Source organism: Castor canadensis, chromosome 4, assembly GCF_047511655.1.
Source record: "Castor canadensis chromosome 4, mCasCan1.hap1v2, whole genome shotgun sequence".
NCBI lineage: Eukaryota > Metazoa > Chordata > Mammalia > Rodentia > Castoridae > Castor > Castor canadensis.
The window spans coordinates 19,015,141-19,030,188 of NC_133389.1; the positions used below are offsets into that span (position 1 = coordinate 19,015,141).

General features: G+C 42.6%; 1 protein-coding gene across 7 annotated transcripts in view; it reads left to right on the forward strand.

Moving 5' to 3' along the window:
- The window catches only part of Alpk2 (alpha kinase 2), a 120,467-nt gene that overhangs the window by 84,671 nt on the left and 20,748 nt on the right, over nt 1-15,048 (forward strand). For 5 of the 7 annotated variants that reach the window (XR_012447017.1, XM_074069734.1, XM_074069733.1 and 2 more), the window contains 5 exons: nt 111-258; nt 5,601-5,728; nt 5,829-5,864; nt 10,394-10,668; nt 11,740-11,828. Coding sequence is in view for 6 of the 7 variants with exons in the window: in XM_074069734.1 (XP_073925835.1) it covers nt 111-258; nt 5,601-5,728; nt 5,829-5,864; nt 10,394-10,668; nt 11,740-11,828 (676 nt within the window). In the remaining variant the exon portion in view is untranslated. Of the gene's footprint in view, nt 1-110; nt 259-3,344; nt 3,443-5,600; nt 5,729-5,828; nt 5,865-10,393; nt 10,669-11,739; nt 11,829-15,048 lie in introns of those variants that run through there. The other 2 variants (XM_074069735.1, XM_074069736.1) reach the window with 2 other exon arrangements.

Consider the following 15,048-nt stretch of genomic DNA (forward strand, 5'->3'; position numbering starts at 1 on the left):
GTGTCCCCAGCTCAAAAATTGGGGATATTATTCCTCTCTTTTATGAGAATTAAAGGAGATAAAAAGGAAAGTCTTTTGCCTACACTGACCTGCAAATCTCTTGTTTCTAGCTCCAATATTACTCAAAAAGATCCGAGCCGAGAGATTCCCTGACCACTCTGGAAATGTAAAGTTGAGCTGCCAGTTTGCAGAAATTCATGAAGATTCTACTATCTGGTGGACAAAAGATTCAAAGTCAATAGCCCAATTTCAGAGAAGGTGAGATATTTTCCCCTGCTTACTCTTCATAGTTTTGCTTGCCTATTTCTTAGAGCAGTTGTAAAAGAAAATAATCAGTTACAGGAAGTGCAAAGGCAAGTTGAAGCAGAGATTCCACATCTGTGACATCCAAGAAGAATAAGGATGGCGCATATGTGTCTGGACAGGATGCATGGTGAAAGGTGCTTGCTTTCACTCACTCTACCACCCTTGAGGTCTGTGTTCATAGTAAGCCACAGAACATTTCACTCATTTTAAAATCAGGAAATATGTCAAAAAATATTCTAGACTGAAGCTCTGTGGTCCCAAGTTTAAAGAGCTCTCTTCTGTAGGTCTGAATTTTGCTGATAGGTGTTTTCTGTTTCATCAATTCCCATTAATCTGACAAAGGTCAAACAAAGCTAAGAAGGCAAATCAACAGGAAAAAACAACCCATGAGGTTATAAAAAAGTAATAGGTATTGAAGATGACAGGCGACCATCTCTAAGGTGGAAAGACCAGTTCATTTCTGGATCCCTGTAACATTCATTACAGAAAAGGAGCCTGAGGAAGAGGTGAGAGGAGAATCATTGCCAAGAGCACCCTGATCTTGAAAAGAGGGGATGAAGAGGATAAATATGGTCAATATACTTTGTATACTTGTATGAAAATAGAACAGTGAAACTCTTTGGAACTGTTTTAAGAAGTGGGGAAAGGGAGATGAGTGAGAATGACAGAGGGAGTAAATCTAACCAAGGTACATTGTAAGTATATATGCAAATGTAATAATAAAACCTCACTGTACAACTAATATATGCTAGTAAAAAAGCTTTTAAACAAGGAAGAGAGGAAGGGAGAAAGAGAGACCCCATGTGGGATGGACCTGCTTCGTGCCTCCCTAGTGCACCTTCCTGTTCATTAATGCTATTTCAAAGAAACTGTTGAACTCCAGCTTCATCTGGTACGTTCTAGAAACAAAACACCTGGTTCTGTGGAAAACACCCTAATTCAAACAACCCCCAGAAGCTTATTTCTGCCAACGGAGGCCCCAGTTCAGTTCCCTGAGCTATGGGAAGTACTCCTATCTCCCTAATCTTGTCACAAGTAGACAGAAAAAGTAAGAAAATCTGAGACTTCTCTGTATAATTAAATCAAATGCATCTGCTTAGAGCATATGTCTGGAAATTATTTCTCAAATGCAACTAAGGAAGATTTAAGCTATGGTTTCATTTCTATTAACATCACTCCAGAAAATCTAAATGGATTGTAATTGATGTAATAACCACTTGGCTGAAAATGTCACCATTACCTTGCCTGTCTTATGTGTGGCTTAAAAAGAATTATAGGGGAGAAGTAGCTTGATTTTTTTTCCCCCTACTTAACTTTTTTATTAGTGTATATTACTTATACAAAGGGGTTTCATTGTGGTGGTTTGATTTGTAAATCATGGAGGTTCCCTAGTGCTTTATAAAAAAGTACTAATTATTCATTTTAATTATTTTCTGAAGCTGTCATCCCAGAGCAGTTAACCAGCATTTTCAGCATTTTTCAATTAACCAGCCTTGCTGTAAGCCCAGGATTGGTATTTGAATTTTCCAGGTTCCTCTATCTACTTGAGGCACGTTTACAAAAACTCACCTTCCCTCTAGGGAACATATGTCATTGGTAAGCACGCTCAGCCTTTAAATTCTTAGTGATGCTTTCTTCATTTCGTCTTGGCAATTGCTCAGTTGAACCCATTTGCTTTCTGCAAGCTAACACTTGAGAATGTTTGGGAGTCATAACTCCTTTGTATATTGACAGATCTTTTATGTTATTCTGGTAGATTTTCAAATATTAGTTAATTTATCTGACCCTTACTTCCGGCAGAATATTTCCTTTCACATGTCCCTCCATGAAATATCTCACTGCCTTGTGTTAGTCAGCTTTCCATGATTATAATGAAATAACCTGAGATAATTAACTGAGAAAGAGAGTTTTATTTTGTAGGTCAGGCAGACCTACTGCTTTGGGCCTCTGATGGGGTTGCCCGAGGCCAATGTGGTAAATATGTAGTAGAGCAAACGGCTTTCCTCATCACCAGGAAGCAAGAGAGGACCAGCTGGGGTCCCATAATCCCCCTGGAGGCCATCTCCCCAAAGATCTAAGGGCCTTCCTTTAGGCTCTACCTCTTAAATGTCCACTTATCTCCCAATAGCACCAGTGGGCGACCAAGCCTTTACTGCATGGATCTTTGTTGGACATTCAAAATTCACTTGTCAAGGAATAATTTTGTGAGTTGAAATCTCTCAAATGTAATATGAACATGCAAAAATCTTGAACTCATTAAATAAAGAGGGAACCAGTAATACAGCAAAGCTGTTCAAATGAGCATTTGAAGAATGGAGATTTCTATAATCCATCAGGTGAGGGAATGTAGAAATAAAAATCCAAATAGATGTAAAAGACTGATTAATGTAATAGCAAGGTTAAGCACAGAAGCATTCTCTTATTACTAAAGTAACCCTTGGGGAGCCTGTTAAATGGTGATGGTCCCATTTTTGCTTTTGTCAAAGGTTTGGGGGCTTCCTTTGGAAGCTAGATGTCAGAACACTTCTGAGGCCAGGGCAAGACTCTGAGGACACCAAGAAGAAGAATGCCGTAGTGTGTTCTGTGTTCTTGTAGCAGTGATCTGTCTTAGCTCTCAGGAGCTCTCAAGCTGGCACCCTCCAGTGCTACTGGCCTTCTTGGTCACCACTTACCCAGCCTCCACTCTGGAGAGAGAAGCACTTAGGAGTGCCTGGGCTTTTGAATGAGTTGCTGTCCACATGGAGTGGCCTGGCTGACAGCTGAACAAGTTCTTGTTACTGGTGGGTGATCTCAAAACACCCTGGTCAAGAAGATCTCAGATCCTTGGCTTCTGAAACAAAGACTTGGATGATTACAAAGTAGTTAGCAGATTTTTATTGAAAGAGAGTGAGTAAAAGCATGAAAGTATATTCCCTGAGGAAAGGGGAAGGATCAGGCTCTTAGGGTGGCTTAAAAACAGCACCTATAGGTGATCTTGCACCTTTTTACTTTCCACAGTTACATTGCCATTTTTTTTTTTTTTTGTCCATCTCCACCAGGGCTAGAAGACCCTCAAGGGCAAGGACTGTACCTTTCTTCCCCTTCACTGAATCTCCTGGTATCGAGCACATGGCAGTCCTCTTTGGGACATAAAGAGGTGGTTTTCTATCATAGGGAAAATTCACTATTCCCTACACTAATGGCTTATGGGAACTCATAAGATGGGGACTTTTGCTAGAGATTCACGTCTGGTGTCAGTTGCTCCTTGCAACACATCCAATCCTGATCTTGTGCTTCTAGTTTCACACACAAGGAATAGGAGAGTGCAACTGAATAATGTGTCCAAGGACAGCCTCAGGATTGAAATCCAGACACTTTCTGACTCCTCAGCATTTCCTCCTTGAGGAGCAGAGGACGACCAAGACAGACAAAGGTCTTCCTAGTTGGGGTCAAGATTAAAGAATTTCTGTGCTTCAAGGAAGATGCTCATAGGACAATTGTTCTAGTTTAGCTTCAGCCTTTTGGAAGATTTTGACCACCCCTTTCCATGAGGAAGTGGTGTGCTGGTCTATGAATCCTTGTAGGTCATCCCACCGTACTCAGTGATTCGCTCAACATTTCAGTACTCTAACAGGAACTCTTCCCCTTAGAGCTGGACCTGCTCACAGCTACTTTTAACCATACATTCAGGATGTGTTTGGAACTTCCATCAGTGGACGAAGTGTTATGATTTAGTGGACTTGTTTGAAACCATGGGCACATGGTTTCATGCCTCCAGGAGAGACATGTGTAAGTCAGACTTGAAATCTACTGAAAAACCAACCAATGACAGACACTTTTGTTGAATGTGCACATAAAAGAAACAAGTAGCATGGATTTTTGCTGTTAAACTATGAAATTAACCCAGACTGAACTGTACTGCCTACATGCACACAATCTTGGTATTTAAGCAAAATTCATTATGTAGAACAATATTTGAAATTTTTGCTGCAAAGTAAGTTTTTTGAGGCTTTTTAATAAAGATTTCAATTTCAAATCACCCCCAGTTTTAGGGCAGAAATCAGAATTTACTTGAGGAGGCAATATAAGGAGATCAAGAATGTTTTCTTAAATTTCTGTGTCTCAGTTTTCTCACCTGTGAATTGAAAATAGCAATTGTCATTCTCTCATTAGATTGTCCTGAGGATGACATTTAGGTGATTTAGCACAATACCTGATACCTACCAAATGCTCAATACACATTAGCTATCACCACCATCATCATCACACATATTTACCACCACTACCATCAGTTTTTATATTCATAGCACAATGCCTGGAACTTGGTAACATGGGGTGGGAGGATAGATGGATGGGTGATATTCACTTGGATGGTACTTAGAAGGACCCATGCTAAGAGTGGTGGCTCACATCTGTAATGCCATCTACTCAAGAAGCAGAGATTGGGAGGATTGAGGTTTGAGGTCAGCCTCCACAAAAATCAGCAAGACATAGCTCAAAAATAAGCTGGGTGTGGTGGCAGATGCTGGTGGTCCCAGCTACTCAGAAAGTGGAGGTAGGAGGATCACAGTCTAAGGCCAGCCCTGGCAAAGCTTGACTCTTTCTGAAAATTAAACCAAAAAAGCAAAAAGACTGGGGGTATGACTTAAGTGGTATAGCACTTAGTACAAAGCCCAGAGTTTAACCCAACACCACAAAAGGGGGGCTTCAAAAAACTGAGCACAGTGATACACATCTGTAATCCAAGCTACTTGGGAGACTGAGATGGGAGGATCACTTGAGCCCCAGAGCTTAAGAATAGCCTGGGCAACATAGCAAGACACCTTCTCAAAAAAAAAAAATCATAAAAAATAGAGAGACTGCAGTTATGAGTTCTTATGTAAGGCAAAGAGCCCTGTCTCTTTTGTCCCTTGTTATGCCTGTGTTTAGATTTGGGTTTGGAGTCACCAGATTCCCTCAAGCACAGAATACCTGGATTACTAATATAACTAAGGTTAGGTTCTGAGCAGAGATATTAGCAACAGCTCCCAAAACTCACAATTTCAATTCTTGGCTCTACTGATGGCAGTTAGTCCTCTGGGATGTCACTTGTGTATTCATATCGTACATTGGAGTGAGGGCATTAAGCCCAAATGCCATAATCCTCCCCTATGGATAAACAAATTATATTATCAGCTGATGGGGGTGGGGACCTTGTACTTCAGCCAGCTCATTGGCTGAAAACAACAGGGCGGGAGACTTTATCTTTTTTTTCCATCGTGACATTAAAACTTCAGAATGATGAAGCATGTGAATGTTAATGTCCCCCGTTACAGTGCGGGGGACAACTCCAGTGTTTCCTTGGCTATTGTTCAAGCTGGGCAGAAGGACCAGGGCCTCTATTACTGCTGCATCAAGAACAGCTATGGAAAAGTCACTGCTGAGTTCAACCTCACAGCTCAAGGTAAGCCTTGGCCTTCTCAACTCCAAGTGAAAACCCATGGGCTGGATGGGCTCCTGTGGACATCTGTGCTAATGCCAGTCTCTTCTTTGTCTCCTTCTAGTTCTCAAACAGCTTGCAGGCCACCCAGATAGCAAAGGTAAGCCAATGTAAGCGACCTGCCAAAGGAAATGAACTCCCCCAAAACACAAATTGCTCCTGGAGAGAATGGTAGGGCATTGTTCCTGTGCACCAAGTGGGGAGCTCTCAGGAAGGACAGAAGTGAGCCACAACTCTGAGCCATTTGCACATGATTGTAAGGGCTATGTTCCCCATTATCATTTCCTTCGAACGCCAGTACCCAGAAGTGTATCATTTAAAGGCGAGATTAGACTGTGACAGTGCCATTGTTAGGAACCCTTGGGGCGGGAGTTTAAATCTGACTTTTTCCTCTAAGCCTGTTTTGCATTCAGCCTTCCTTGCATGTTTTCCAGCCTCCCTAACACTATACAGCAGGTTTTGTTGCTTCAATTTCCTTTTCATTTGACTAGCTGAGCAGAGACAGCCAAGTGTATGGAGTACAACCCCATCTGACTGCATCCTAATGAAAATGAAAGATGGGTTTTTATGTACATCTGGCATCACTACAGCCTAATAGCTGTTGCTCCTGAACACTCTGCAGCCACTGGGCCATCCACAGAGTTGCCCACAGAATGGTGGAACCATGCTTTCCTTATGTTCCCTCTTAGGGAAAATTATTTATTCGCCTCCACACACCCATGCCTACTTCTACATCATGAGCTGGGGGAGCAGGGAAGCCCTGGTTTGTAGAGTTTTTCAGTTTCTGAGGCATAAATACCCAAAGCATGAATAATTTTATACTACCTATGTGCTCTCAAATTATGGAGCTGGGAAGAGATCCCCACACTTAGTCCTCAGGAGCTGGAGCAAGCCAGCCCACACATCACTGCAGTCCTCCTGAGCCCCCATGGTCATATAACCTTTAACCAGTGTAGGACCACTGGTCAGTTTTAGGAGAAATATGGAAAAAGCCTGATAATGAAACTGGGTTAGCATCTTAAAGATGTATTTCCAAACATCTGAAAACTCTGTGAAAAAGGACAATAGAAGAAATGAAAGTGCACTTCATCCAGTACATGGAGGGCAAGAAGCTGGGGTTGTGAGTTATAAGTGGCCCAGCAAATATTGCAATATTTATCCAAAACAATGAACTTAAATACAAGCTCCTCACAAACTCATTCACGTGCTAAATACCTATCTTCAATGCACAGTGTACTTGTGCTATAATTTTAAATGTGCTATAATTTTAAATGATTCCTTTTTCTGCTCTGTATACCCAAAAATCAAAATATGCAAGAATCTCCTTCCTTTTTTGTACTTTAGAAAACAAAATGACTTTCAGAATACCATCTTGTCAGCTTCTTAGCAGTAATTGGCAGTCACATCTCATTTAGGTTTACTCATTTAGGTTTGCATAAACTCATTTCTCAAGGTTTTTAAGAGTCAGGAATGAGACCCCATGGGGGATAAGTGACAGGCCACCATGTGGAAATGCTACTTCTGTTAAGGCCCAGTGACTCTAACCATAAAGTTTGGGTCTGGGCCGTAAAGTAGAAGCTGAAAATTACTTATGCTTTTTTTTTTTTTTTTTTTGAGAAAGGGTCTTGCTCTATAGCCCTATGAGGCCAGTCTCAAACTGGCCTCAAACTCATAATCCTCCTGCCTCCACTACTCAAGTGCTGGGATTATGGGTGTGCACTACTGCACCCTGCTGATTTACTTCTAATCACCTGTTTTTATTTGGAAGATTCTCTCATTGCCCAATTGATTCATTAAATGTTCTATAGGAGGAATTAATAACACTTTGCAAGTCAGTCTCTAATTTAAAATCCAATAAAACGAAACTCATAGGAGAGGTCAAGACGATTGATGGGGCCGACTAAAACACAAAGCAGCCCACCTTAATGATGTTGTTACATTTTATGAATAAATTTGTGAATCACTTTTCTCTAACCTCAAAGTAGCCTTTGGCACCGGGGGTATTAGGTACCCACACAGTTTCTCTGTCTTTAGGATTTGAACTTTGCAATTCCTGGGTGCAGCAGAGCCTTGGTGAAGTGTTTTGATTTCCCAACACTCATCTGTACACACCTGATTGTTTAATTCCAAGGAGTCTTTCCTGGTTCTTCTGGAACTGCCCCCTTGGACACTTGAGGCGGTCTGGAGTGAGTCCAAGCATGTTGGTCTTCACAAAACTTCAGGGAAAATTCCACCTTCTTCCTACCTGAATCACTCTTCCCAGAAAGGAAATGGCCTAAATAAATAATTCTTATTGCCATCTCCCCTTTTAAAAGAGGGCGAAGCTCTAATGACTCACTCATTAACGGTGACATTGTAGGCATCTTTGGACAGCAGGTCCTCTCTGCAAAGGTGCTTCCTCCGCAGAGAGAGGCATGTTCAGCCAAAGTTCCAGCTCTTTCCCCACAGGACTCTGCAGAGATGGAGAACAGTCCTGAAGTTGCTTTTCTCTCTCATGGTTTTAGCCTTCTTAAGTAGACATTTCTGTTGGAACTTATGGTCAGGATTGTTAATTATACCACATATAATACTGTGCAACAAATTTTACCTTCCCATTTCTAAGCATACAGTCTGGAACAACTTCGGTCTTTATTTAAATTTGATTTTTTTTTTCTTGTGGGGTTGGGAATCTAACCCACAGCTTGACACATGTTCGACAAGTGCTCTTCCACATCTGCTTCTTGGTTGTCTTTGGCTCTGCAGCCCTTTTCCTAAACAGACACATTTTGGAGTGGCATGTTCTGGTCCCCCCACTCTTCTGCTAGCCTTTATGAAAAGGTTTGGTGCATTTTCTGATATCCTCTTCCTTCTGGCAGCTTCTAGCTCTTCACCCATTTTTTTCTATTTGAAAATCCTTCGCCTACTTTTTTCTTTTTGGTACTAACTAGGCCTTTGCATTAACCAGTACTTTCTCTTTTTTTCCAGTGTTGGGTACTGAAATCAGGGCTTCTCATATTGCCAGGAAAGCACTCTACCACTGAGCTACCTCCCTTTCCCCCCACCTGGTACCAACCAATGCTCCTAGGAATAGGTTCAGGCTCTTTACAGCTAGTGTCAGTGACAGACTGCTCTTAAAGCATATGCTTTAAAATATTTCATAAAGAACACAAAAATATTTCTGTAAATATTCTGTACAAAACCATGAAGTGAGATTTTCACATGACCCAAATATGTCAGTTTTCATCTGCTCTGAGAAGTGGAAGGTGCTTTTAAAATCTCAACAATCTTGTTACATTGAAAGTTATCTATTTCCTTCTCTCAGCAAATCACAGATCTGATTTGATCATCTCTGGCTGAAAATAGAGCATCCTGATAGAATCCATTATCTACTCTCTGAAAAATAGCTGCTAGGAAACTCAGAAAATAATTCCACTTTTCTTTTACAAAGAAATACAAAATGACTCTACTTTTTAAAACATTTATTTTCAAAGGCAATTCTCTTTACTTTTTTGTTTTATTTTTTGCCTACTTGTTTTTTATATATGTGTCCCGTCCTGCAGGACACATCAGCGTGGGTAGCGAACCTAGAAGGGGAAGAATGAAGGGACAGGAGACACGAAGGATGACAGCAAGACAGGAGTTCTGATCAAGCTGCAAAATTTTATTGTTCACACAGGGGTATTTATGTGCTGAGGGGGTGAGGGGTACGACGAGGTGCAGGCTGGTTGGCTGGTTCTGCTATAGGACTTCTGATAGGGTGCACGTTCTCGCCGGCGGCAAGGTAAACTCCCAGAAGAGAAGCAGGGACGGCGCCATCTTGTGCTGGAGGTGGAGAAGTTGGTACAAACAACCGTGGGCAAGGTCAAGACAGAATGGCTCACAAAGGGAGCCTTGTCTCCGACATATATGTATCACATGCCTTCTCAATGGAGGTAATATCACTCCCCCAGGGGGCAAAATATCTTATTCTTCCTGTGTGTAAATATTGATATGCTATGTTACACACTATATACATATGGTATAAATTTGTACCATCTACATATGGTACAAGCATGGTGCTCACATACCACATTTGTAGTATTAACATTTCAAAGGGGAACAATTAGAAAAAAATGCCCAAAGAGTCTCCTGGGGGAGCAAATTGAAAAAGGTTGATATGATGCCGTTGGGTCTCCATTCCTCTTCTGTACTTTCACCCACCTTTTCTATTGCTTTTAGTTGCTCTGCGTAGTTCTGCTTTTGTTTTCTGAATGTGTCTAAACTTCTTCTCCTGGCCTGGGGAGGTGGTGCATGCCTGTAACCCAGCACTCAAGGACTGAAGCTGGAGGATCAAGGGTTCAAGGCCAGCTTGGGCTATATAGTGAAACCATGTTTCAAAACAAAGCAACAAACAAAAAAAATTCTTTTCCTGGTCTCTGAGCTTTGCTCTAAATGATCTTCCCTTGTGTGTAACCCACTGGAGCTCCAGTCTGATCCTTCCTTATTCTCCTTCAATGACCTTTCTCTTCCTCTCTGCCCCCCTCCTTTTAGATATGTCTCTGTTGAAAGTTAAGTGTAGTCAATCTTGCCCTTAACCTACCCCAGGGAGACTAGTTGACCAAGGATCAGGACTGGGGAATAGTCTGTCCAACCAAACCTATGCTATTTTAGGATGTGAAGAGATTGAATTCAGTCAGCTCATCTTCAGAGAGGACTTCCTCAATGACAGCTATTTTGGGGACCGCCTGCATGGCCAGATCGCCACAGAAGAGCTGCACTTTGGGGAGGGGGTGCACCGCAAAGCCTTCCGCAGCACTGTGATGCAAGGCCTCATGCCCGTCTTCCAGCCAGGCCATGCCTGCGTGCTCAAGGTGCACAATGCTGTCGCCCATGGGACCAAAAACAATGACGAGCTTGTGCAGAGGAACTACAAACTCGCTGCCCAGGTGGGACAGTGTGCTCAAAGGTATCCCTTCAGGTGTGAGAGTGACCCGAGATAACATGAGAAAATCAGACTCGGAGGTGTGGGAGCGTCTCCACAGGGTGTTTGTCTTATTTTGGCTATGGATTAAGGCTGAAGGCTGGGTGTCACTTCTCAGTTCTTAGGAGGAGTTTCCTGGCTTATGTCAGCCAGTTGGGACTCAGCCAGTATTTGGAGACACCTCCCCAGTTCTCACCTGGGATCTGATCGTTTTCATCCCTAAGAAGCCCATGAGGTCCCTGGGAATTTGAATCTACTTGGACAGAGGATGATAGGAAGTTTGGAATTCTGAGCAACACTAGATTCCTGAGAACAGACAAAATCAGCACTAGATTCTGGAGTGCTTTGTTTTATGGAGGGGCTGGGGAAGAAGGAGAGCATCTTCAGAAGGGCCAGCATTTGGCTTGTTTCCTGCTTTCCAGAGTTTGGTTCAAAGTCAGCCTATAAACTATGAGGGGAGATTGACCCAAGTCTCTAGCTAAGTTCCCACCTCTTTCTGTTATTGGGTCACAGAACTTGAGAGAATAGAAAGCAGAATCCACTTTGCTTTTCCTAAGTAAAAAATCTTATCATGGTCATAATTTACTACTCCAAAAGGAATTACAGTGGGAGATCTCATAAGAAAGGCAAGAGGGCCCCCTGCCCCCAGCAAACATTATCACACATCGTGCCAAGGGGCCAGTCCCGTAATGTTTAGGGGTGAAGTTCAGCCATGCTGGTTATGGAAATTTTATAGTTCAGGGACACCTTGACTGTAGCCTGGATAGTTCCTCATATCTTAGGGCTCTTCTGAACATGGTGAACCGTAGGTTGCTTCAGGGGCTGGGCGATATAGCTCAGCCTAGCATGCAGCAGTCCCTGGGTTATATCCCTAATACCCCCTCACCCAAAAGTTTTGCTTTTAAGACCCCAACCTGGGGATGTGTCCAGGAATCCACTGGCTTGACCTATCTTAGAAAATCTCCTGAACAGTCTTGCTGACAATACTCTGAATTCTTCTAATCATATGAATTTCCCATGTATTTGGATGACACAGGAATGCTATGTTCAAAATATGGCCAGACACTATGCCAAGATCTATGCTGCTGAAGCACAGCCTTTGGAAGGCTTCGGAGAAGTGCCAGAGTAAGTGTGCCAACCCTGTCCTGTGTTACTACCCCTGACCTGCTAGGGCCGTGGAAGACCTAGAGGAGTGGGAGGGTGAGAAGGACCTGTAGGTCCTTCTGTCTGTCCTGTTGGTCTCTGTCTATAAGCTGTTAAAGGGATCATATGGCTTCTATTGTTCTTGTTTGGTCTCTAGAGGCATACAGAGAGGTGCCTGATAAATAGTCTTTAAATAAATGTATGTGTAGATGGATGGATGGTGTTAGACTGAAAGAGGCACAGAATAGATAGGCAGGAGGCAGCTCAAACGCCAGCACAGAGTTTACTCGGGAAGAAACCCTATGGAGGGGAGTATCTGGCCATAGCCAGAACGCCATTGCCACTTACAGACTTGGAGTAGATATAGGGAAGGGGTCTGGAGGGGAAGTTTAGCTGGATGGGAAAGTTTGGGGTTAAAAATTGCTAGGGGAAGTTAGAGAAGATAAGTGGTAATTAGGTAGATTGGTTGCTCAACCAACTCCCACACCATCTCGTCTCCCCACCTCCACTCCCGCAAGGTGAGAGTTTGTCATTCCTGGTGGTCCTGGTGATCCTTCCAGTAAGTATGAAACCGGAGTTTTGGACCCAAGGCCCAAACTCCTGAGGTTCCATATGCCAGGTCCAGCTTCCTGCCCCAGCTTCCATGCCTCTGGCATGGTGAAGGCAGAGAAAGATTTATTGCATGACTCAGGACATGCCAGAGGAAGAGGCAGAGTAAGCACTCAGCTCATCTTCAGTCATCTTCAGGGTGCAGACATGAACTAGGATCGGGGACAAAGGTATTCATAAACAGTTCCAGTCAGAGGTGTGTTCTGGTTGACCATTGTCTCAGCTTGAGGGTTCTCAGAAGGATTCCAGAGAAGATGTTACTGTCATCTCTTGAGTGGAGCAATCTGGTTCCCATGAGATGATCGCTCCTGCTCCAGGGTACAGCCACCTCATTATAGGCAATCGTCCTCATTTGGAGGGTGGTCTGTCCTGCAAGTCTCTGCTGTTCCTTTCGAGAAGTTTCAGTCTCTTATCATAAAGATGTTATCAGTTCTGTCTTTTCTGGAATCCAAGGTTATTGCAAAGTGACTACAAAGAGAATGAGTTAGAGCAAAGACAGATAGAAAATGGAGATACCAAGCTTTTCCTGTTTTTAGTTAATTGCGTGCCCAAGTAAGGAGTCAGTGCTTTTCAGCAAAAGCAATTTGAGTACCTCTTACAAGTGGTGGTTTATTTCTAGTAAGCTGCCTGTATGGTGTGGGGGGTGGGCGTTGATCCTAACATGGCTTCCCTTATGTTCACACTAACACATGAGTAGATAAATTCATTCAATAAATGTACCTACTGTGTTAAGTAGAAAAGAAGTATCTACTATCATGGATATAAACAATAAGCAAACACAAAAGAACAAGAGGCTATTCTAATGCAATTAGTCCTGTGATGAAAAGAAACCATGGTGATGTGACAGGGAAGGGGATTGGATAATCAGTAATACAGCACTCACTTCTTGGAATCCTACAGATATAAATTATACTGGTTACTTTTACGTGCTCACTGCCTAAGTATTTTTGGCCTCAGCAAATTCTTGGGAGTCTGGAGCTTGTGTTTACTACCCCGATTGCTTGGTTCAAGACGTATTAACACACTAAGTGGAAAGAAAAAGGGCCTTGCTAGCACACATTGGAAATTCCAGGCAAAGCAGCCATTTATATATGAGTAAAAACTGGGAGGGGAAAGAGGAAAGAATTCTCCTCTAGTTTTCCTCTGTTAACTCACAAAATGAGAAAAATACTTTCCTTTAGGTGGTATGTTAAGCAGGCAATGTAGAAGTCTAATGCTTTCTGCTCTTTGCCAAAAAAAAAAATCCTTAACATTTATTTAGTACACAAGTATTTGTTAGCAACTTTAAGAAAAATTAATATATTATAAAGAGAAAGATCAATTGTTTTTCTGTTAAATGCACTGAGACAGCAATCTGGGATGAGTTAAGTCTGTATTAGAAGAGCTGGCCTGCTGTCTTTCTTGAACCACCCACCCTCTTTTTAGTCTCCTCTTAAGTTCCTCCTTAAAGGAGAAAAGAGTGGATCAACTAATGCATCCCCACACATGGAACCACAGTGCCCTCCAGGAGGGAGGGAGACCCAAAAATCATGCAGCTTGACACCATCTGGGGTCCTTGGAAAGGAAAAGAGTTCAGCATTATGAATATTGAGACTGATGGGGAACTTGGAAAGGACCAGGGTAGAGTTTAATTGGCTTCATCACCATTCCAATAAACAGGCCACTGTCCTGAAGATAGATGAGGACATTTTTCTGCCAAAACCTATTTTGCTTTCCTTACAATGGGAGAATTTCTGCCCACATGGAGGATTTTAGTATATGGAAGGGTAAGTGACTCTACAGCAGGAACACACACACACATACACACCATGAGCTGGCTCTGCACATTCCCAGCCTTCTCCAAAAGCCCACATCACTGGGTCCCCAAAGCTCTGGACTGCAGGCCCCTCATGTTTACTTCCAGACAATGATGAGGGCCTCAAGCAGTTCTCTTTCACACAGCCCATGGGATATTGAAGAGAAAATACTCCACACTCCTGCAGAGTCTGTTTTTGAATTTATGAATATCAATGGCGTCACATTGTCTATGCAAATTGCATCCCACTGAGCAGAGACCAGGCTAATTAAGACAGTGAATAATGTCCAGCCCTTGTTTCTGTTTTTTTTTTTTTTTTTTTTTTCCTTTCCCCAAAGGCTGAGGAATTAATAAGAACCAGGAAAACCCTTGAACCCTTTTGCTTGGTAAAAGGGCCACTGGCCCAGAGGGGGTCTTCAGAGAGTCCCCTGAATATTACAAAAATGATGACATGTGACAGATGGAGGCTTGGTGACCAGGCTGTTTTTAGGGATATGGGATAGGCCACTGCCTCCAATTTGCCTGCTCCCATATGGCTGTTATTTGAAATTTCTCTAACAAGACACAAAGAGCTTTCATCCTAAAATGGGAAAAAAAATGCTTTAAGGCTCAGGGCCTTTTCCATTTGCTATGCCTTCACCTGGAATATTCTTCTCTGAGATATCCTCATGGCTCCCCTCTCACTTCCTACAGGTCTCTGCTCACACATGCTTCATTAATTAGCAAGGACAGTCTCTGACCTCCTTAAATAAAATGGCAGCCCCTTCCTTCCCCTGTGCCACATGTCTCCTTTCCACT